This window comes from Symphodus melops (genome assembly GCF_947650265.1).
Source record: "Symphodus melops genome assembly, chromosome: 5".
Classification (NCBI taxonomy): domain Eukaryota; kingdom Metazoa; phylum Chordata; class Actinopteri; order Labriformes; family Labridae; genus Symphodus; species Symphodus melops.
In genome coordinates this window covers 26,992,945-27,016,740 of record NC_136695.1, presented here as the reverse complement: position 1 = coordinate 27,016,740, position 23,796 = coordinate 26,992,945, and the positions used below count along the sequence as shown (strand labels likewise).

At 42.1% G+C, this 23,796-nt stretch overlaps 1 protein-coding gene across 2 annotated transcripts in view; it reads right to left on the bottom strand.

The window, feature by feature from the left end:
* Positions 1-23,796, bottom strand: part of pear1 (platelet endothelial aggregation receptor 1) — a 50,543-nt gene that overhangs the window by 9,426 nt on the left and 17,321 nt on the right. The window contains exons 1-13 of one of the 2 annotated variants that reach the window (XM_079344718.1): positions 19,711-19,773; positions 16,184-16,294; positions 15,220-15,321; positions 15,023-15,123; positions 10,089-10,181; positions 5,317-5,563; positions 2,735-2,837; positions 2,250-2,386; positions 1,747-1,959; positions 1,222-1,396; positions 978-1,098; positions 695-858; positions 74-176 (exon numbers count right to left, since the gene is read on the bottom strand). In XM_079344718.1, coding sequence (XP_079200844.1) covers positions 74-176; positions 695-858; positions 978-1,098; positions 1,222-1,396; positions 1,747-1,959; positions 2,250-2,386; positions 2,735-2,837; positions 5,317-5,563; positions 10,089-10,181; positions 15,023-15,123; positions 15,220-15,321; positions 16,184-16,294; positions 19,711-19,739 — 1,699 coding nt within the window. In that variant the 5' untranslated portion in view covers positions 19,740-19,773. Of the gene's footprint in view, positions 1-73; positions 177-694; positions 859-977; positions 1,099-1,221; positions 1,397-1,746; positions 1,960-2,249; positions 2,387-2,734; positions 2,838-5,316; positions 5,564-10,088; positions 10,182-15,022; positions 15,124-15,219; positions 15,322-16,183; positions 16,295-19,710; positions 19,774-23,796 lie in introns of those variants that run through there. The other variant, XM_079344719.1, reaches the window with a different exon arrangement.

The following is a 23,796-nucleotide window of genomic DNA, read 5'->3' as shown; positions in this document are numbered from 1 at the left end:
AATTAAGTGGACTGGACTTATCTGTGGAGCAAAGCCAAGCTGGCAGAGTCACATAAAGGACGCCATCACTTACCCGACCAGCCTGGCAGACAGTGGCACTCCCCGCTTGATGCTTGGCAGCCGTCTGCATGGACACAATCACACCTCTTCAGGCAGCCTGGCCCGAACGTGCCCATCTGTGCATGTGAACAAACGCCAACGGGCACAGAATCGTCAGGGGAATCTCCTCAACGTTGGGCCAGCTCAGTCAGAGTCAGACAAAATACTACACTGGCAGAGTGTGTTTGCATGGGCGGCCTGGTGTGCTGGCAACACAAAGACCGGAGGAGCACGTTTGGATCACTGGTTTGGAGGCTGAAGGGAGAATTGAAAAGCTGGACCACGTTTCTACAGACTGTCCAATCTCAACTGACATAAATAATTATCACTGCAACGATTTCTGTTTATCGTATCAAACACAGCAGCTTGTTGGTCTACTCAGCAAGACACAGAGACAGTCAATACACACATCCAGCAGCTAGTTGGATTGTTTTTTTTTGTGTGTGATTCAGTGTTGTGCATCGGGTCCAGGACAATTTCTGTACCTTGTAGTCATTTGGAATATGAATTAAAATCTGATGTTCCTCATCAGTCTTCCCACCTCTTTACCCTTTCATGAACAAATACATAAAAAGCTTCCTATGAGGGCATTTACCGGGCACGGTTGGTCACAGCGTGCCCCCTGCCAGCCGGCTGTGCAGGTGCAGGTTCCATCTGCAGGATTACATTTTGCCCCGTTGGCGCAGTGGCAGGTGGCGTTGCATCCTGGACCCCAGGTTCCCTCGGAGCAGCGGAAGGAGCAGTCCGACCCCCGCCAGCCTGCACGCATGGGAAAGACGGTCAGCCATGTTTAATTTGTTGCACAGTTGCCTTCAGTCTCTCAGGGTGTGAAGTACCTGAAGTGTTTGATACTGATAGTGATCATGTGCACTTTTTACCCTCTTTGCAGAAGCAGGTCCCATCAACAGGCGAGCAGTCGACAAAGTTTTTACAGGAGCACTCCAGAGAGCAGTTCTTGCCATAGATGCCACTTTTACATGGATTCTCACAGTGAACCCCCTGCAATTAAAAACATGATTTTAATATTTCAACTTAAAGGGAATGATTCAAGTCAAGAGCGTTGACCCATACACATCATTTCTTTAGTCATCCACTGATGTACTGTGAATCTCCACCACTCACCGTGAACCCGGGTGCACACTTGCATTGACCTGTTGCACTATCACACACCCCTCCATTCACGCACAAACACGGCTCCAGGCAACCGTGACCGTAGAAACCGTGAGCGCAGGTCTCGTTACAGAACAGCCCGGCCCACCCAGGCTGGCAGGTGCATTCTCCTTTCATCGGGTGGCAGCTGAAAAAAATAAACATAGAGGTAAATACGGCATGATGAGCCAGCTGCAAACAGCACAGGAAGCTAAAGCTAGCTATTTGTATCATATTTTAGACCTAGCATATGAACAACATATATTTGTGTAAAAATAGTTGAAAAACTAATTAAGTATTTCAGAGCTTAAAGGAGACAAAGTTGAGATTTTGTGAACCTACGTTCCTGGAGAAAATAATGAGAATCCGGAGAAATAAGCCAAACTCTTATTTTGTGTTCACAAAGATCAAAAAGCTGTCCAAAAAATGTGTCATATCTTTCCTACATTTCATTTCACTTTCGAAGCCCTTTCTTCCTTCTGAAGACCCAGAACTCACCTGAGCGTGTGTTTGTCCTGGCAGAGACACGTGCGTTCACAGTGCATGCCGTATTTGCCCGGCGCACACATCCTGTCCCTGCAGTGTGGACCGTGAAACCCCGGCTCACACAGGCAGCCTCCGTCGATGTTGTAGCAGCGAGCACCGTTAGCACAGTCGCACACACCTTTGCAGTCCTGACCGTACGAGCCTGCGGCGCACTCCTCATTGCATCTGGAGAAGAGTGAAAACAGAAAATCAAGTCAGCTGTTGATTCACCATAGAACCGCTAATCTAATCTAATACCTTGTCTTGTGGTTGGACTGTCATGTCTCTGTCTCTGAAGTCTTTCAAACACTTTAAACTAATTTGACAGAACAGCTGTAATAGCTGACGGTGGAGTGACTACAAATGAGAGACAGACCGACCCAGCTGCTCTTTGATGATGTAAACGAAACATCCACTCACACTTGTAAGACAACAGTTTTTCTTTGTAATTTAACCAACATGAAACATGCACACACCTGCTCCCGGTGAAGCCTTTAGCACACTGACACTGTCCAGTTTCAGGGTCACATTTGCCCCTGTTGTGACAGACACACTCGTCAGCACAGTTTGATCCAAACCGTCCTTCTGGGCAGCGGTCCGTGCAAACCGCACCCTGCAGGGGAACAAGAGGAGGACTTTGACGGGACAGAATGAAATGCAAAGTGAAAAGGAATGAAGAAGGAGGTGAAGCCAACAAATAATCGTTTTTATTAGGTCAGTTATCCCAACTTAAGAGTTAGCTTTGCTTCGTGGATGTCTTCCAAAACAGAGAAACCTTAAGTTCTCACATTAGCTGAAAAATGGAATCGATAACACTCAAAATGTTTTTAGAGTTATGTCAGTGTTAACAAAAAGAAATCGTTTGTCTCAAGTTGAGAGCCAGCTGGAATAAAACAAATGACCTAATTCAAAGCCTGGCAGCTTCCACAGATAACGTAAAGGTTAGCGTCAGAAAACTTACCGTCCATCCAGGGGGGCAGTCACAGACCCCTTTGCCCTTGCAGATTCCACCATTCTGGCAGGGGCAGCGAGCCTGACATCTTCGGAGACACGCTTTCTCACAGCTGGAAGAAAAGGGACAGAGTCGATGATTGATAAACTCAGCTTAATGGACCACTTCAGTCCAAAGCACTCAGAGAGTCCTGGGACATTCCTGAGGACTGAAGTCAATGTTTCATACAGCAGTGACAGAGAGCGAAATAAAAGTGTTTTTAGAAGGTTTTTTTAAGGTGGATAATTCATGCAGCAATACTTCCAGTGGTGTAGGGTAAATCAGTTCATTGACTTGAGTGTCAGTGCTACTTTCTTCCATACGAATATGTTTTTTCTTTTCTTTCTTAGTCTCATTTTGTCCCAACTTTTTTTTTCTCTAAGTGCTAACATAATTATCTTTCACAAAAATGTATGTAAGTACTTGATCTAATAAAATGATAATCATTAACAGATCAGAGTTAAAGGACCAGTCAGGGTTAGCTGGTACGTCACTAGCCAATTATAGCAGAGACTCTGTGAGGAGAATGTTTCGGTTGCTTAGCAACAGTCAAGTTAGAAACTAGCATCATCTGGGTTCCACTGTAAGTAACTCTGACTCGACAGCTCTCTCTCTCTCTCCTCGCCTCGGTGGAGCTGAGCGACTGTCCTCTGAGTCCGACATAACCAGCTGAGATGTTCATCATGATTACTTCCTGATCAAGAACAAGTCTGGAGCCTCTGTGCACACATAGTGACCTCTTCAGACCGTTTTCATATCGCTCTAATATTTTCTCTTTGTTGACTTAATGGGAGAGCAGTAGCTCCTGGAAAACGATGAATGTTGGCATTACAGCAGCTGCATGGGAACCATCAGCACAGCTGGAACGTGTCTTTAACCAATCAGAACACTTGGCTGAAACTACCTGTTGTACAATTTCAATTTGGGACATACTATTTTCTAATACCCTGTGAGGTGAAATAACATGGACAGACTTCAGACACAAACTATTCATCGAGGAGCTTTATCCTATGGTCAGTAAATCCAAACTTTATCCTTTTTTTATTTAGCTCTCAGTGGAGTAAGAGGTTTCACAACGGCACTTTAAGAGTTTCCATTAATATCTTGCGGAGAAGAATTTTTATGGCTTACTCATCCTCAGGGGCTTCTGAAAAACAGGGCGTAACAGATGACTCACGGATTATAGTGTAGTACAGCAGGGTCGTTTTTCCATCTTAAAATTAAGTTGTGAAAACAAATTGCTAAGCAGGGCCTCCCAGTTCTGTGTCTGACAGACCTCCTGAGAAAATCAACACAATGAATTGAACTGTAATGAAATAGTATCAAGTGTGTCGTGCTTTGAATCAAGTAACTAACATGCTGAAATAGAAAATGTCTCATGCCAAACGGGGACACTGTGACAATGTTTAGCAAAGCTTTAACAACACATGGGGGATGTGCAATATCATTGTTCAAAGTTGCATTAATGATATGTCGTTTGATCAAAAATTAAAAAGTGCTTATTAGTGTTGACTCACATGTTCAGTCTGTTTTTCATGTTTTATACAAAAGCTGTTTGAAACATGTTTCTACTGAATCTAAATGTTTCAGAAATATTTTTTCACCTCTAAATTGGCATCAATTTGTTTGGTGCTTCATCAGAATGCATCAAAATGATATGAAAGTCTCTAACCTATCCGACTGTTAAAATATATGCACGCTTGTTTTGCATTTTGCCTTTAAAGATTAGAGTTTAAGTTCAACCTCACTGCTGCAGGATCTAAACAGATGGCTTCTTTGTATCTCAGTCTGTCTCCTCCTCACCAGTCACAGTGTCTTGCTGTGCTCCACCTCTCCACTAGATGTCCTCACACTTTTTCACTATCTGCACACCTGTTCCCTGCTGTAATCAGCCCACCGGTGTTCTGCTTTGCCCCGCCCACCTGCACACCTGTCTCACATTCACTCTCTTTGTTAAAACCCAGATAATTGTGTCTGGGTCACACAGAGGGACATGACAGGAGGTGGACACTATTTGTATTTGCACAAATGGAACTAACACAACCCAGACGGTGGAGGTAATGCAACATATGGATGACGTCAACCACCATCAAACTCAACAGAAGAATTTTTTTTTTTAAAGTTTTATTGTTGGCACGTCTCGCTGTGAGCCACCTGTCGTACTGGTTTGTGTTGTTCTGGATCTTTCTTTCTGCCATACCTGCCTGTTTCCACAAAGCATTTCACCTGCCTGTAAGATTTCTTTTGGACATAAAAACACTTTCATCTTCACCTTTGTTTCCAGTCACGGTTTTGCTATTTTTTCTTTGTGTCCTTCCTTCACTCTAAGCTTGATTATTTTCTGTTTTTAAACCAGTTTGTATCAATTTTCTCCTTAAGCGACAATCAAAAGAGTATTCTACGTTAAGTGAAATGATCTGAATTGTCTAAACTTAGTACTAAAGATTAACCATTCCATAGTGATTCTATTATTGACAAAAGACTTCAATGTTTTCTCTATTTCCAAGAGTCATTTCATAATAAATCCCTTGAATTTATGATTGTGCACTTACAAAGTCCCAGTGAATCCATCCCGACATAAACACTCTCCTGTCGTTTTATCGCAGGATCCTCCGGTCCCACACTTGCACATCTGCTGACAGCGTTTACCGAAGGTCCCCGCTGGACACGAATCCTCACAGTATTTTCCAATGAACCCCGGAAGACACTGGCACACCCCCTTTACAGGATCGCAGAGCGCTCCGTTCTCACACTGGCACTGCTGGCGGCAGGCCGGCCCCCAGTGTTTGTCATCACAGGCTGAAAGGTAACGAGACAAACAAACAGATTTTTAAAAGTTGGACAAGAAATGTAAATTTATTATGTGTTGTCTTAAAATGAATCGTAACCTTTGAATGTTGATGAATTTCTGTGACACTTTATGATGCTGTTAACTGGATTTCATTTTTAAAAATGAAATATTTCTTTGAGACCTCAACGGAAATACATATCTGTGAAGTTTCTTATGCTAAATCCACTCTGATCCTGTATTTGATCCCTTTATTTCAGCCCTGCTCAGAACAGGCTGTTTCTGTGTCTGTAGCTTTAAATATGTAAATGAGCTGTGTCTGACCACGCCCCCTCTCTGGAAGGGGCGTTGGGTGGCTCCAGTTTGCTTACTCCCTGTTCTATTGTTTACGGTGAGAAGGCAGACTCAGAGGGCAGAACAAACACCGAGCTGTGGGAGTCTCACCCACCTGGGGGAGGGAATACTGCCCTTTGTGATGTCATGAAGGGAAAATCTCCAAACGGCCTGTTTGAGCACACATTTTCTGAGAAGTAGAGCATGCTAAAGGAGGATAGGATGGACTTTTCCTATAATTATAATAGTTTGTAGAGACGCATAACAGTAGAGAACCATGATGAAGCGCACAATATGTGACCTCTAAATATAAAAAGATTTTCTCATGATTTAAAACTTAATGATGAAGAGAAGCTGCAGCTAGAAAACTCCTCCTTTAGTTACGTTCTCTCTTTCTTTGCCCACATTTTCCAGTGATTCAAACCAGTCTTCTTCCAGTAACACAACTCCCACTCTAAGCACTGAGTCAAACCAACTCTGCCATCCTGGAAATAAAATAAAAAACACTTCAGCAAAATAAGATTACTCATGATTATTGTGACTAGCATGCACTGCAAGTTCAACCATAAAGTGTCTGTTCTGTTATGTCAACATCAACTTTTCCTATTATTTATCATGGTGTCACTTACAGCAGAACACGATGTCATGAAAAACAAATAAACAGAAACAAAGCTGATTAAAGTCGGTCGGTTTAAACTGCACAGAGATGAACGGAGAGAGAGACAATAGAAGAGTTTACATTAAGTCCCAGCTCGTCCATGCATTACTGTTCTCCTTCATGCCTCCACATCTAAATCCTCCCTTTTAGCTCAGGAGTGTCGAATTACCAACAAATACTTGTGCTCTGGCCGGGGGATTTGCATGGAGATCACAGGGTGGAGGGGTTTGAAATGGTTAATTTACCAGAAGTCTGGGGGTCTGAGGGGGTTTACCATGTAGTGAAGATTCACACAAGGTTTGGATTTCAATTCACGATGAAGAGGTCTCGGTCCCCTGGATCGTGTTGTGAGAAACTCGATTGGTCAAGGGTGCATTCTTTAAATTTCTCATCAAAAACTTTGCTTGCCTCGGACATTAGAAATCATCGGTCAGCGCTGACCTAAGGCATAGACAGGCGCTAGTTATCTTCTCCTGATTTAGACAAAAAATTCATGCTGACCTGTGAATTGTTTTTGAGTGAGCTGCAGGCATCCTGCACAGAATCAAGAGAGGCCTTGACGCCATGTCATATTTGTCAATGTTCCCAGTTTACCTCTGTACCCTCTCTACCTCTTGGCACAGCTTTGAGAAAGTATACAAGGACTGCTTTGACGATAATTACACAGAGGGTAGAGCAGAGCCAAATTTGGCCTGGAGCAAAGCGATCTGCAGCTGACTGGAGTGTTTATTGCACTAACTCAAAGCAGGACCCTTGCCTCCTTTGTTTAACTGAATCATAACTTTACTCGTTCTCTGTGTGGGCATTGTGGAGGGGCTCTGCAGGAGTGTGTCAGGTTAACTGATGAGAAACTCAGCTGGAGCAGCCTGTATGTTTACACAGACATTTTCCGGGACAGGAGGGGAAGATTTACAGAAAGGTCGACAGGCTGGAAACAAAAGAACTGAGGGCTGATACATAATGCGAATGGGTGACATCAACGATATCGGAAGTAACTTTTTGAGGAACCAGCTGACGAGCAAGTCCTCGACAGACGAACGTCCATACTTTTTCCAATCCGCGTGTTTATCCACGTAGAAACAGACAGTTTCACTGTTGCTGAGCTTGTTTACCATCTTCAAACAAACTCGCCTTAGCTAAAGTACATCTCACTTTGATGGGGTTATTGGGAAGGCATGCGCTGATCAACTTTGCAGACATTTGGACATGAAGGGAGCACTCAAGTGTTTGCATCTGTGCAGGATACTTGACCTCGTTTGGTTATTTATCACCGTGACGCGACAAAATACAGCAGCCCTGCTGTGTGCATGACAAACACAAACCTGTCTTCACAGAAATCCAACTTGTGATGTCACATTTGAAACGGAGCACTTTTCTCTCTGTGTGTTGTAAGACTTGTTCAGATCACAAACGAAGCACTGGATCTCAGCTGACCAACATTATGTTAAAAAACACTGTCAACGTGAAATTTTCATAACATGTCCCCTTTAAGACTTCTCTGTTGAAGAAGAGTACATCAAACACAGCCCTTCAGGTTACAGCTTGCTTTCAACAGCAGGACACTTTTTTAATAGTCCTAACAGAGATAGGCTGACTGATCAATCTTAACAAACAAACTAATATTTTAAAAAACAGCTGTATTTGGTCAGAAAGCTGATAATGCTAAAGCTTTTTTTGGTTGACATATTTTTTTTTTCAGCTGTATAAAGTCAACAACCATAACTCTAGATTACAGGATTAGTAAACCTCAAAGTTCTTCATACCAAATGTCTGAAGTGGGGACAACATGGTTTCCAGTATTTGCTTCGTAGTGAATAAACTGCAAACCAACTGAGGGAAGAAGAGACACTCTGCTGTCTCGCTTATTCACAATGTGGTTGAAGACGCTCTGAAGTCTCCCTTACAAATCATCTCTTGATCTCAAAAAGACTTCCCAAACAAACAAACAAACGGCTTAGGATGGAGATGTGTTTATGTCTCTTACAGACATCAACACGACCTCTACAGGGATACAATGCACGCATGCAGACCCAGCGACTGACCCACCGTTCAGAACTGACATCTCTTGCAAACTGACATGGTGGGAAAATTCCTTCTTTTCCCCTGAGAACTGTCCAAGCGTTGAGTCGGGTTTTGCTCGTGTCAAAAGTCGAATAAAGAATCTAACTGAGTCTTGGTCCTTTAATTGTGATTCTGCTCTCTTATCAAAATGTTTTACATAAAGTATGAATACTTTGACATAAGCTTTCCACATTGTCGCCCTTCTCTTTACTCAAGCGTGACTATCACTGCCTGTTTTTTATTCTCGCCGCATGTGTGGAGCGGAGAGTATAGATTATTCTCCCACTTCTTTCAACTCGACACATTCACGGACAAACAGTCCTGAGAGTGTTCAGGATAAAACCTCAGGCCCTTCTCTTATTTCCCATCGTTAGATAACTCAACACACAGGCATCCAGGAAGTGTCAGGCCTGATTCTGCCAACAAAAAAAAAAAAAGACTCCATTAGAGGACAAAATGGAGGCGCCAAGGCTGCAGAGAGGAGAAGGAGCGTAAGAGGAGTGAACGAGCGAAAACAAAGAAGAAGAAAAAAGAAGTGTGGGTTAGAGGAGGGAGTGTAATAAGAGACGAAGAACACTGAGCCATGCAAGAGAAAAGAGTGGGGTAACATTTTCCATTTCCCCTTCCCATCATCCCCCTGTCAAAAAATCAACCGCTACCCGGTTAAAGCTAATTCCCGCTCTGTGCAGAGACTTTGGGGAGAAAAGGGAGTGAGGCTGTGTACTATTGACCCAGCTGATGAAACGAGCTGAAGGTTGTGGAAAAATTGGATCTCAGTGAGGTGAAGCAGCAGCTCCAAGTAATGCGGTTCTGGTTTCACACTTTGGGTTGTTTGGACGATCACACGTTGGAGATTTGGGACGAGGGAAACAGGGTTAGACTCACTGGCTGGAGATGGTGCCTTTAAGAAGTATTATATAACTGTTTCTGCTGGCTTTAGTTTGATGAAAGACATCATTCAAAGAGAAGGAGCAAGTTTAATACCTCTCTCTTAACTCTTGTGTTGACTAACAAACTTTAATCTGATTTTACTTCTTGCTCTTATGTAAATACTTTGTGAGTTTGTCTTATTACGCTTGGCTGTTCACTTCTCAGCCGACTCAGTGAAGGCAGCTCCACATGTGAACTATCGTTATTAAAGTTGAATAGTAACCACGACTGAGAGGTGGAGGTGCAGCTCTTTGTCCCTCTGGTGCAGTAAACCGTTTCTGGACTGATGCTCACATCCATGACTCACTGAGTGCGTGCTGTAATGCTCCCTTGCTGTTTCTATTGGAAGTGTGTGATGGAGTGATGTATGTGACTAAACAGTCGGTTGTCATTTCCTGTTGTGCATGTAAAGTTTTATTTGTGTACGCACCTGAGGAAGTAAAGAAGGGAAATGAAAAGAGAGAAATTTTTTTGAGGGGGGAAAAAAAAAAAGGGAAACTGGTGAAGGAGAGAGTGAGGAAACGTCTTAGCGAGAGGAAAAAGTTGATTCATACCGCTGGAACAGTCGTCTCCACGCCAGCCTCCCTCACACTGGCAACGGTCCGGAGCGACACATCGACCGTGGACACACTCCTTGGTGCAGCGAGCTGTTGACGAGAAACACACTTTATAACAGTACCAGCTTTGTGGAGAACAGTCAGCAAAACATCTTTAGGATGCAAACAGCAAAGTGTGCTGGAAACTTGAAGGTGCTGCACAGCACAAAGAGCCCCCCCCCTTTTGTTTAATTATCTATAATATTTGAAACTTTTTTAGGTTCTTCTCCTAATTAATCAACACACTTAAAAAATGCGTATGATACAAATTTCAGAGCAGATTTTCAGATCTCAACAACGCTCTCATTAGACATGCCTTCTCTCTCCCTCAGCTCCCCCTCCCCTCCTTTCTCCACTCCCCACCCGCCCTCTTGTTTCACTTAAAGAGGCTCTGTAAAGACGGCAGCAGACGAGTGCTGTTAAACTTCTAAATAAGAGTCTGCAATCAGTCTTTCTCTCTCGTGCAAATGTAACGTTTGGTATGTTTCAAGACCCCTCCCTTCAGGGGGCTTTTACCACTTTACAACTATCACCTTATTTTGCAGAAATGGAGCAAAGCCTGCAAGATAGTTCAAACAAGCAACATGCTTTATTTTCCAGGAAAGCATGACAAACATTAGCAGTCTATTTAATCTGCGAGATTTACAGTCTCTCCATCTCCTCTGTCGTTGCTGTCCAGTGTCTGACTCGTTTCTCTTTACTCATATCAACTTTGAGTGGATAGTCAACCATTAGTGCTAGTTTTCTTTAGATGTGTGAGTGTTTTGTTCCTCCATAAACGTGATGTAGAAACACAGACTGTGTTTCATATCGATCGTAAAAAGACTGCGCTGATTTAAAGGGTTTTGTTACTCAATCAGAACTCGCTCCTCCTGAATCGCATTCTTTCTCTCGACATGTTTTCCAGCCGTCGGTGTGAGCTGCCAGCCCGACAGCTGGACTCAACCGAACAATTGCAAGCATCAGTGTTAGATGCCGTTCATACTTTTAAGGAACTTTTCCCTACATGCAGAGACTTTGGCATTCGAGGCAGCGTCATGAAGGCTTCTACTATTAATTAACTACATTCTAACAAGCATAAGACTTTTAAGAGCTGTCTGCTTAGTTTTTAATTTAGAGTAGGGTTTTCTAATCACACACCGCTCAAACCCAGATGCTGTGTATCTGAATGCTTTTTGTTCTCTTCCATCCATGCACGAACAATAACTGATGATCATCCTCTCTGGTTGTAGGTGTGAGTGAATACTGGAGGCTTTCAGAAAAGAGGCTGGCATGTCATCGAATGGAGGAGGTGAGTGTAATTACATATAATTAGGTGTACTTGAGAAATAAAAACAGAGTACAGAGTATGGGTTAGGGAGGAGGCACAGACAGATGACATGTTAAAAACAGAGATATTTCAATTATAGAACTCAAAACAGTGATCAGCGGGCTCCATCTTTTAGGCTTTTGTGAGGCCAGTCAGTTAAATACAAGCTTTTGTGTTTGAATACAAAAGAAAACACGGACACACACACACACAAATGCATGTATATTATCTCTGCTGAATGACATGCATCTCCCTAATGTGAGTTTTCAAAACACAGAAACCATGTTATTACCGGCCTGCATGTCTGAGACTTTCCAATGTCGTATGAGGAGGTTTGTGAAGCGAAGGTGGACTTTTCTCAAACTCATGTGACGCCATGTTTGTCTTGACTTTGTTTAAATCGCTCACTGCCGACTCAGCATGAACAGTGTGTCAGCAAACTGTTGACAGCTGCAGCAGTTTTGATATTTTAAGAAAGCAACAAACTCTGTGTTGCTTTTATTAAAACTTCTGCACTCTTTGATTCACCGTGCAACACTACTACCTTAAGTCACTCACAGATTAGGGTCATGACTTTGAATTTGAAATATTTATTTAATCCTGAAACCTGATTAAACCTGAGGGAAATTCAGGTATACACTCTGCTATTTTAAGGACATGCTTATCGATAAGCCTGAATCACACACACACATTAGTTCAGGTTGCTACATACTGCAATGCAGGGAGCGCACCAGAGCAGTTTTTGGGGTTCGTGCCTTGCTCAAGGGCACCTCAGTGGTGCTCTGGAAGAGCCCTGACAACTTTTCAGCTAACAAAACAACTTCTGTATTTTGGTCCGCACTGGGACTTGAACCAGCGACCCTCCGGTTACCAACCCAATGGACTGAGCTCCAATTGATCAGACTGCTTTGTAAATTAATGACAGATGGTAGAAAAAGTTAGAATTTGAAATAAGCTTCATCTTTGTTTTATTTATGGATCTACGAAACACAAGAAGTTCAAAGAATCATGTGCGAAGGTCAGAATAGCTGTGCAACAGATTGATGTCCAACAAACCAACAAATCTTCAGACCCAAAGCAAAGCAGTACAAACTGAACCGCAGGGTAAATACATGTGAAGATCAAAAACGACTCAATTCAAACCAAAAAACTGATGGGTAAAGAAAAACAAGAAATCATTGCTCATCTGGCTAAAAAAAAGTCCTGACTTTGTAAATCTTTCTTAGTCATTGTCGTTGTTATTTCTCTCTTTGTCTCTCTCCTTCTTCCTGAATCTTCCTCTCTCCCACTCTCCAAGCTCAACACAGACGACTGTTCATCAGGAGTTCTGCTCCAGGTTTCTGCCTGTTAGGAGAAGTTTACTCTCTCCACGGTTACTTTGCTAAATGTTTGCTAAATGCTGCTTAGGACTCTTAATGGATTATGGTCGAGCCCTTTTAGATAATTTTACCATCTCAAGATTACACTTTCATTTCATTTTGTTCATTTTCATTTATTTATTTTAAAGACAGTGCACATTATTAAAAATGTCTGTAAATGGGCCAGTGTTAGCTAGCAGGCAAATTTTCAACTGTAGTCCTTTGGCAAGATGTGCTTGGCACAGGGTGGCTTGAAAGAGGCATCATATAGTCTGTTTCATAACCCCCTAGAAACTCCCACAGACAATAAATCAACACGAACGAAGCCGTCTTCACTTAACATTCAGTGGAGCTAACAGCAGGTGAAGAGGTGGAGCTTCATCTTTTTCACTGTTCACTTGCACTGAAAAGTTTTTTTTTTTTTTTCTTCCCACAATCCTGACCCTGTAAATGGGCGGAAAGTATTGGTTCTAAGTGGAGCAAACAATAGCCGGTCATGAACATACTGTTTAGCATCCTTTTTGGTAGTTGACAGTATCTGGTGATGTGACGTTAACTGTTGTTGCAGGAAAGATGTTATTTCTGCTGTCTTAAGCTGATAGTCTGGTCCAGAGCAGCTTCTTCGTCATCTCTGCATGTCAGCTTTACTGCACCAACTGTATTGACAGTTTGCTAACTCACTTCTAGCTAACATTGTGCGTTTGGTTCTTTGTCTCTTTTGCCTCAGCCAAATCAACATAAATGGTGTGTGTAAATACAATGTTTGCAGCTACGATCTTACTAACTCAATCTGCAATGTTTGATCAGAATCACACCACCGAATGTAGTTATAGCATGACAAAAAATAAAAGGGCCACATCCTAAACAAACACTAATAAAGTCTGATGAGTGTTAAATGAATGTTGACCGTAGAAAGTTTTCAGTCTAGCGATGAGACTGTTCACATGAAGTTTCTGCTCTTTCACCCTGAGCTGTACGCACAGCAGTGCCACACCTATGAACTCATCACTAACAGATGCTCAGATGATGAAATAAGTGTTGCTCAAATGATGCACAATTCTCAAACTGTAATAAAAAATATGTAAATAATGACGGTGGGTGTATGTGGGTTTGTCTTGGTTGACGATTCCAGCTTGCAGCAGCCAGTGTACACTGTGAGTCTTCTGCTGCAGAAGCACCAGTGGGAATAAAGCCGGTAATTATGGTTATTTCAGTGTCACATGCTACTTATATTAACTCAGCAGCACATTTCATGGAAAAAGATCCAAACATTATCATCTTTCTGTGGGTAATGATGATCTGCGTCAGAAATGTGATGACTGTTTTCTCTCTAACCTTAGCGCTCATTTTGGTGTTCAGCTGGATTACTGTCAGTATCGTCACCGATGCTATGACTTTACTGGTCGTCAACATCTAACCGAATTATACCTAAGGGGTAGATGAATATCTGGGCATTGTTGTAAATTCAATCATCACTAAAAAAAAACTTTCAAATAAAAATTTACTCTTTTTCCAGAACAGAGAAATCAAATAAACTGACACATGTAATTTCTATTTGACCTGATTTCTATATTTTGGGCTCATTAACTGAGAGTCTGAATCAGTTATAGTTATAGTAATCAGAATACACGACGTGTGCTTACAATCAATCAATCTTTGTTTGTATAGCACCAAGTGTTATCTGAAGATACTTTACAAAAGAGCAGGTAAAAAGACCAGACTCATTGCTACATTACAAAGACCTAGCTGAATCCATCATGAGCGTAGCACTTAGCAACATTTAGCAAAAGATACAGTAGCAAGAACAAAACATCCTTTGAAGAAGCGGAAATTTTAGGCAAACTCGGACGAACAGCCATCTACAGATACTGCGCCGGACATTTGATTGGTGAATTATTAATGGATTATTTTGAGTTTTGAGGTTTGTACTTATGTATGTGACCTCTGTGGCTTACAGAGGTCACTGGGGTCATGTCCTCAAACCAAGCTGTTTATGAAACTTATGAAATTTAAACGGCTGCCTTTACATGACCTTCAGATGAAAATGAGACCATCGGTGTAAAGACTGACTGTATCTCTAAAGTTGTTTTTCTTACATATCTATATATTATAGCTGCTGCTGGAGGTAGTTTATTTGTGGGGACGGTGGATTGCTCGCCTGCTGTTTGTCTTGGTGCTAAAGGTGTCAGGATGCGGATTGTTTAGAGGTTTCCATAAATACTTACGGACACATTTGTCTCTGCTCTCGTAGTAACCTGGACAGCACTGGTACCTCTTTCGGTAGTCGGTCTTCACCGCCTGCCTGTAGGCCGTCTTGTATGTGATCCTGAAACAATAACAGACAGGATGCTTGGACCTCCCAAACTCACAGGATAAGGAAGTTAGCATGACAGGAAAAGAGTCATCAGGCTGCTGCTGCTACCTGTGGCGCATGCATCTGTAGGAGGTCCGAGGGTCCGAGCAGGGCTCCTCTGTCACATGGTCATAAGGATGAAAGTAGGACTCCTTCACTGAGGTGGTGAAGCTGAAAAATAACAAATATTGAAAACAAAATAGATGTAGGCTGCGTTCATATTCCGGGGCTGGGGTGCATTTCAACATTGACTGCTTAACAGCGGAGCATCCTGGGCCACCAAGGATCCATCCCGTGCATCCTTTGTGGCTGGACACTTCTTCAGCTTCATTGCATGCCAATTCAAACAGCAAGGCAGATTCGAATCTGAGAGTAGCGTCTATCACGGTTAGGCAACAAGAGCGTTGCTTAGTAACCACAGGGTAAGGAGCAGCTGGTGAAGGAAACAGGGAATCCTCGATAAATCCGAATATGAGCCGTGTACGCAGCCTGCGAGGGCTGGATCCTTCGAAGGATGTTAACCCTGAATTTAGACACTAGAGTTTTCTTTTTTGTTATCAGTCAAAAAAAAAAAAGAGTCCCTTAGTCCATCACCATGATAGTAACCTTTAATCGATAGACAGTTAATACAACTCTATTCTTTAAGTCAATTTGTAATTTTTTTTATTGCAAAAATGAAGAATACTCAATGCTGTGTCTGCACTATTAAACTATTAAATAAAGTGAGCTGTACTCATTTTAGTTCTGAATTAATAGTTTACTAAAACAAAAAGTGTGTATTAACTTGTGCCAGCTCTCTGACGTATCATACATGAGAGCTGACAGATCCTTTTACGTAAACAAATCATGACTCCACGCCATGAAGCATGCATGCGTTTCACTGCTTTGTTTGCACTTCATGTCTTGACCGTCATAAATCATGTTAAACATTAAAGTACACTCTCAGACATTATATGTTCGGAGTTCTGTGTGGGAAAACACGCAGTGCAAAAATAGCATTTATTTGTGTTGTCCCTGTTGAACAAGCACTCACCTCTCCCACAGGCTGCACACGTTGGGGTCTCTGGGGTTGAGAGCGAAGCTCAGACCAATCAGGAAGCTGAAGAGCAGCAGGGGGGCGGAGCTCTGCAGAGTGGGCATGGTCCTGGCGAGAAGGGGGGGGAAAGCAGACAGATTGTCACTAAGGGTTACAAAAACCAAAACATTTCAGAGCCAACACATATTTAGTAATGTTGCCTTGGGAAAAAAAAAAATAAAGAAGGCAGCGAGATTAAAAACAACATTTTTATAAAGCAAAACATTCTGATTCTGCAGTAAATACACAAACTGCATGTTGTTTCACATAAAGAATGTTGAAAAGAATGACAGTGTCGTGGGGTCTCATGCAGTCGCGTGTAATATTAATATGCCACTATGAAAAGATCCCACAAAAAGTCATGAATCTTTAGAGCTGTCTTTAAATCTGTGCAGCCTAAAAGCAACAAGTCTGAGGGCCGAGCGAGTGTTGCCCATGCACGGAAAAAGTAGGAAAAGATCTGTCTGTTCTGTGAGATGTAAATTCATTGTTTAATTTATTTGTGTTTACTTTAAATACAATTTCAAAGCCTGTTTTTCATTTAAGTAAAAGCAGTTCTCTGTGCCTATAAATGGTTTGGATTCAGCTCGTGATTGTAAAAGAGTTCATTAAACGCTCAGCAGAGGGGAGGCAGAGAGCCAGACGTGAAGCTGCCTGTTCCCCGCCGAGCTCCACGCCGTCTCAACAGGGAGCATAAAACACAGGCCCGACAGCAGACAGATATATGGGGAAGAGGGAGCGCAGGAGAGAGAGAGAGAGAGGGGGATCAGAGTCGAGAAATTTAACTCCCAACTTCATCCTGACCCCGATCAATCAGAGCTGCAGTGAAGCCTCCACACTCCTCTCTGTCCCCGTCCACACTCCTGCAGCATCTGGATCCCATCAGTGCATCGACCCACGAGAGAGCCTCAGCACAGGGACCCTGTTAGGCTCTCAGGGAGCAAGAGGCAGGATTCTTTTTTTCCTTCTTTTTCCCTTAAAATATCTCATGGAATTGAACTGAAGTCCAGCAGGCCAGCACTGTGAGCCCTCTGGTAGAAGTATCGTGGGAATGTGACGACATTTCTTGAAGGAAGAAGCGTGATGTTGACTTAGGATCAGTACGGTACGGTCCCCTCTGTTTTCTTAACAAGTCCCCTCTGACAGAATTACAGTACCCCTGCTTCTCATATCATCTCCACATGGCCTCAGGGACTTTTCCGATATGTTGGGACAGTGACATCACAGCCATGGATCAGGATTATCTTTTCTGCTCCAGTGAGCCATGAAAAAAAAAATCTCAGATCTCAGAGGAGGGAGTGACAACAAACGTCTCTTTTACAGTGCAAACTTTCATGACAATACTTCCTATACTTGCTGAAATATTTAACGCTGGACTAAAGTGAGTAAACGATCATCAAATGTACTTTGCTCCCCACAGAGAAAGGTTTCAAATGTTTAAGTAAAAAGACGACTTGACCCTCGAAGTAAAAGTATAGTTTTAAATTCATAATGGCCAATGCCCATTGACGCTGCTTTTTTCAACACTCTCAGCGTAAAAACACCCTCGAACACCGCTGCATTCAACAATGTCCCCTCTCCCTCACCGACCAATCAAAATCCAGAAGGGGCAAAACTTGACAAGACTCGTCTTCTCCAGGTGGCCGGACACGTTACCTTCTTTTATGTTTTCTTGGTGGCATTTACACACTTACACGTATTTAACATTTAAAACAGGCCGAACGTTCACTATCAAGGGGAGCTGACGTTCCACTTCATAACCTAAACTCATTCAGAGCGCTTCTCACCGATTCTAACTTTATTACCAGATTGCTTTCTGTTTCCCCGCTCTGTCAAGTTGTTTTTATTTGTATTGTTAGAAAAGAGCCAGAAGTCCGTCACACAGTGTTTGCTTCTTCTAATAAATGTGTGACCACTTTGAAGTTGTCCCATGAGAGTTTAGTATAAATGACGTTTAAATGACTCAAACTTTGAAAATGTGGGATAAGATTGTGGCAAGCTTCAGCATAAACTCAAAACTGAATGAATGTAAAATAAGTATGATTTACAGATTTGACCCTGGTTTCTGGCACAAGTTTACACTGAATCATTTCTCTGTTAAACTGCGTTCTAGCTCTTTCTCCTGTGTGTCATCCATTTGTGGTGCTAAAAACATATTTCTGCCACTTTTCACGCACATATTTGCATTTTAAGTCACTTTACTGTCTTTGGGAAATTTCCTTGGGTGAGGGGAAGATTAGCCTGTGGTTTCGTGAATAATACATGCCTCTTCTACTGCCAAGGTCAGCGGATCAACTCCCACAAGAGCCGCTTCATGAATGTTTACAAAGTGAATCCAATCTTTGCAGAATGAAACACCTCGAAATAAAAATTATTATACACGTCTACCATCTATCAGAAGCTCATTATTCTGGTTTAAATCTGCATTAACTCGATTGAGTGACTGGTAATCACTGCAGAAGATTTGGCAAGGTGAGGCCTGCAGCATAAATCAGATCTTCTGCTTCTGATAAACAGCCTCGTACAAACCCTCCTACCCACCGTCAGGAGTTAATTCACCCGCTGGCACAAACGCAGAAAGAAATCTGTGGCACAAAAACAGGATTTTACGAGAACAGGCATATGGCTTTTATTAAGAGGAGTCATCAACTTCACCAGCCACTTCATTGGACTGGGGGTAAATATTTTTCATTACCTTCTTTTCATTTTAATTGTGCTTCATTAGGGAAAGGCTTCAAACCGCATGGGAATTCTTCAACGCTGAGAAAAGAGCGTTTAATGAGTGCAGGGGGAGTTGTTTTGAAGTCGGGCTCGGACGAGCACGTTGAATGTTTAGGTTACATGCAGTGGGATATAGTGGGAGGGGGCAGGTAGACGTCTGGGGCTCCAGGTGGTTCTACAATCATCTGGAAACTGGACTCTGCAAGGAGGCAACCCTCCTTTTTAGTGGTGTAGAGGAGGACAGGTACTCTAAACACAAAGTTTTTCATGAAACTCCACCACTAGTGTGGACTGATTGATTCCTCCCCTTTCCTCCTTTTTCACATAATAGTTTTCTTCTCCATTACAGTCAGTCCTAAGCTATCATTACTTCCTAAGTGCTTTTTTCCAAACTGCAGCTCTGAACCCTTTCACTCGGACAAGCTTGGCAATGAAGGAGAAAAACATGAGTAGCATGATGTATTCCGACTGTTTTTCCGTTCACTTTTGAGCAGAAGCAGCGTCCGAGAGATATGATTTAAGAAGCTCGGAGACGGCTTGGTTGTTGAAGGGACAATGCTAAATGATATACCTTCAGGAAAATAAGACAAACGATAAACTGATATCTAACGGATATGCACGTCGACGCAAGCACATTTAATCCTGCACATTATGAATAAACAAATCAAACGCATACAAAAACAACAACCACACATACTGTATGTTGGGTTACTCAAGACTTCAGCTTTGAGCAAAAACAAAATAACAAAGTAGAATCATCTTACCTCACTGGAAACAACAGCACAGAACTCATACTAGCTAGCAGCTGCCTGCCAGCTGTACATAATGTTAGCTTGAGGGAAAACAGCTTGTATCAATTGTAGCTTACTTTTAGCTCGCAACGCTAATTTGCAATATTCCTGCAACTCCTTTAAACAATCCTCTTCTTCATGGTCATCCTCATAGTCCTTATTATTACCATGTTTGGCAATACAATTTGTCCACCACATTAGCATCCTTAGCGCTTGGATCGGCACTTTGTTGACCTTGACCCAGCAGTCATTCACACTCTTTTCTTTTTTCCAAAGCAAAAGAATCACATTTTATCAATCAATTTAACTCACTATACTCAGTGTATAGATTCTTCACTCCTTTCGACTTAGACTAAACTTTATTGATCCTTTGGGATGACTCCCTCAGGAAATTTAGGTGGCTTTCAAGTGTGTTTTCAAATCCTGTACTGTTTGACTCTGAGGAAGACGCAGTGCGTCGAAACTTTAGTCCTCTACATTTTTATTAAATTTGCCTTAAGTGATCCGTACGCTCCAGTTTTTTTCTTTGGTTCCTGTCTTGAAGTAGGAGAGCACCGACCTCCATTTGTGGAGTTTCCTTCTACTTTGATAGATCCGTCTGATGTTTGACTGCTTAAAGTCATGTTATCGAAACCACTGTTAATTTGGAGCGTTATGCTAGCAGCTAACTAGCTGCAATATACTGTGCAGAAGATGTACACTTTACGTCCACTGATGGAAATCATCGAATCAGGACCAGAAAGACTAAAATCTCACAGTGGTAGAGGTTTCTCTGGAAAATGTTGGTCCTATTTGTAATGTAAAAGACAGGCAATCTTTTCTAAAACAAAGAACCTTTTATGTGGCTCCGTAAAGCAATACAAAATAGGCAAAATACAGCAAACTCTCAACGCCCACTACACAGTTTGAAACTGTTTCAAGTGTGTGTTTTCAACTTCTGGAGACATTACACACACATCAAATGAGCCCCACACGCTGAAAAGAGTTCAGAGAAAAACTATTTTTAGTGTCTGAGGACATTTTGCGATTTCACCGAGCATCTCTTGACTCATTCTGTCAAGGCCCAAAGCAACAGCCCACGCGTACAGTACACGCACCGTACCATCTGAGGAATGCTGTGCGATGTTTAAAAGACCCACAATGCTCTTTCCAGAACCGCACAGGGGCTTCAGTGAAAACAAAGCCCAAATGGAAACAGATGCACCAGTTTTATATTCAATCTCGCTTGACACTCGTATCTACGTTATAAGTATATTCTTGAAAAATTAAAGGCCCTTTAGGATGCATAAGTCCTGCAAGTAAAACTTTATTTTGATTTTACTTCATGCATCAGAGACATTGTCTTGATGGATTAGTATTCCCATCACAACCATCATTCTTTGTCAAATTTTAAACAGTAGGAACAGAACTCTCGACCAGCCTTGCAAAAATAAACGCCCATCTCTTCTGTCATCATCAAAAGAATAAAATGAAACAAGATCTTTACTCTCCTTCCCTGACTGTAAGCATGCTTACTTTTCCACATGACTATCACAAGGCTCATGTGTTCAGGTTTAGAAAGTTATGTGTAAGTATCCCATAAAGTAAGTTAAGCTCGGCGTGGTGCGATGCAGAGGTTAGCACTGTCGCTTACGAAGGTTCCCGGCTCATCAGAGAAGGTTTGCATGTTCTCCCTGTGCAGCCGGACTCGTCACAGATATGCTCGTTAGATTACCCGGTGACTCTAACCTGCCAGCATTGTGATCGTGAAAAATGCTTCACTCTATGTGTCAGCCGTGTGATTGACTGGCGACGACCAGTCCACGATGTTCACCACCTCTCGCTCAAAGACTGCTCGAACTCTACAACCCTGAACAGGTTGATAGATAATAAATGGATGGATCATTCTTTTAAAATGCTCGAATGCCATTAAGATGTTATAGGACTATAGCAAACCAACGTTTTAACCTGATAAAACTGAAGAAGACACCATGATTTTAACTTCAGTCATTTGGATAAATCCAGGTGATGAATCTGTGAAACATAATTTATGCAGATTTCTGCGGTATACATTTCTTTAGCAATCTGAATAATGCTCCATGTAGATGTCACTAGAGGAGAGAAGTCATGGTTTCATCATAGTCATTAGGATTCATCTACTGGACGACTTGTACGTTCAAAATCTTAATGCAATTCATGTTTGAGTCTTTAACATGCAGCAGGCCGGAGAGCTGGGCCAAACCAACATCGATTCTATTTGCAGGTCGGACGATGATCAAAAGCTGGACTTTTTTTCCGTTTTAATTTTATCCTCATAAGTTAGATTAAAACTAATAACAGGTTCCACGAAAAGAGGGGTTACTTCTGGTGAAATCTTATGTAAAGCACATGGCTTTGATCAAACTGTTTGCGTCCCTGTTTCCAATATTCCTAACCTCACAATTTCTGTTTCCTTTATTTATTTCCACGCAGCTGCAGTGCTAATTGAGGTAGAAAATATAAGTCACCCACTGGAAGGGGAAGCAAAAAAGGAAAGAAACATTTGAAGGAGAGATAAATATTGGCTGGAAGTGTTGAGAGACAGAGAGAGAGAGATAGCTCTGCCAAATACAAGTTCATTTTCATGTCGAGGTGCTCTGATGTCAGTCAGACTCAGACTCTGTACAGAGCGTTGTAGAGAGTTTCCGTCTTCCAGACTCTCCATTTGAAGCCATATCTGAGCTCATCTTGGCGCTGCAGACTCCGGCATCTTATTCCAGAATCAATAACTTCATATCTAAACATTGCTCTGTTCTTTGCACTATTTTAAGCCCCAACCAAAAGCCAGTGAAGGATCCAGAGAGAGGCGGCATGTCGAAGTACGGCAGCGTTTCTTGACTTTCTGCTCTTGAGTTATGACACAGATCCTGCAGGTGCAATCTCGTTGGGCTCAGAAGTGTGGAAAGCACAGCTGATAATTTATAACCCATTTCAAGCGCTCCTTGTAATAATTTACTCTAATATAAGCACCGGATTCTCTGTAAAATCCCTTTGTAGAGTCATTACTAAACAAGCAAACCTGATGATGACGGCTGTACGAGGGTTTTCTATCTAGACAATATTTGATCAGAAAACAAAACTGAAACTTACTGTTGATGTTCAACGCAGAAAAAGATGCTTTCAGTCAGAAATGTTTGGGAGACGCATGACAAGCATTTCTTCGGGGGATTCTTTCTTCATAAAATCAAGATGCTTGGAGGCCGTTTAACTGAAGGCAGGTGTTCTTTAGAAAATAATATTTTAAACATATCCATTTCCCCAACTCTGCCACAGCAGTGCAAATTCAAATGTATAATGCTGCAAAGTAAATGACAGTATTTAGAATACATTTTCTAGTGTTTGTATTCCCATCTATTACTGATTCATGGTTTTAATGAGGTAATTAGTCCCTGCAGTGGAAGATGCAAGCCAAACCTGTCAGCATCCAGCTGAACTATAGGGAGCGATTTAATCAGCCGTGGGTTCCCACAGGGAGGGATAAGCAGTGGTTTAACTCCATTATAATGCCATTAAAACAATCAGAGAGCAGCTATGAAGAATCTTTGCACATGTATCAGACTTACTTCTCTGCCCACCCAGAGGGAGAGCTCTACAAAGTGAAATCTGCTCAAATTGAGCTCCCTGAAAACAAATCGAACTGCAGGCTTTGCTAGCCTCCCTTAAAGGGGCCCTGGACGTTGAGAAGTGATTAAGAAACCAGTGCACTCATTGCATTGTAAAAACAACTGGCTAAACCTCCAACAACATGCAATGAAAGGGAGACCAAAGGGACAAAAATCAACTCAGATGGTTCCTGGCAACCAAATGGTCACACTGCACTTGATTAAAGCTCGGCTGTGCACGATATCGTTCAAAAGTTGGCTTGGAAAGTTGCGGTGTGAGATTCAAACGGTCACCTTGTGATTGTGATCATCTCGAGGATCCTTAAAAAATACTCCCAGGAGACCAGAACCAAAGGTTTACATCGCCAATTCACAGCTGAGCTCTTAGAATAACAAATCTATAAAAGTGCTCGAAGGCAGAAACAGACACAAACTGGAA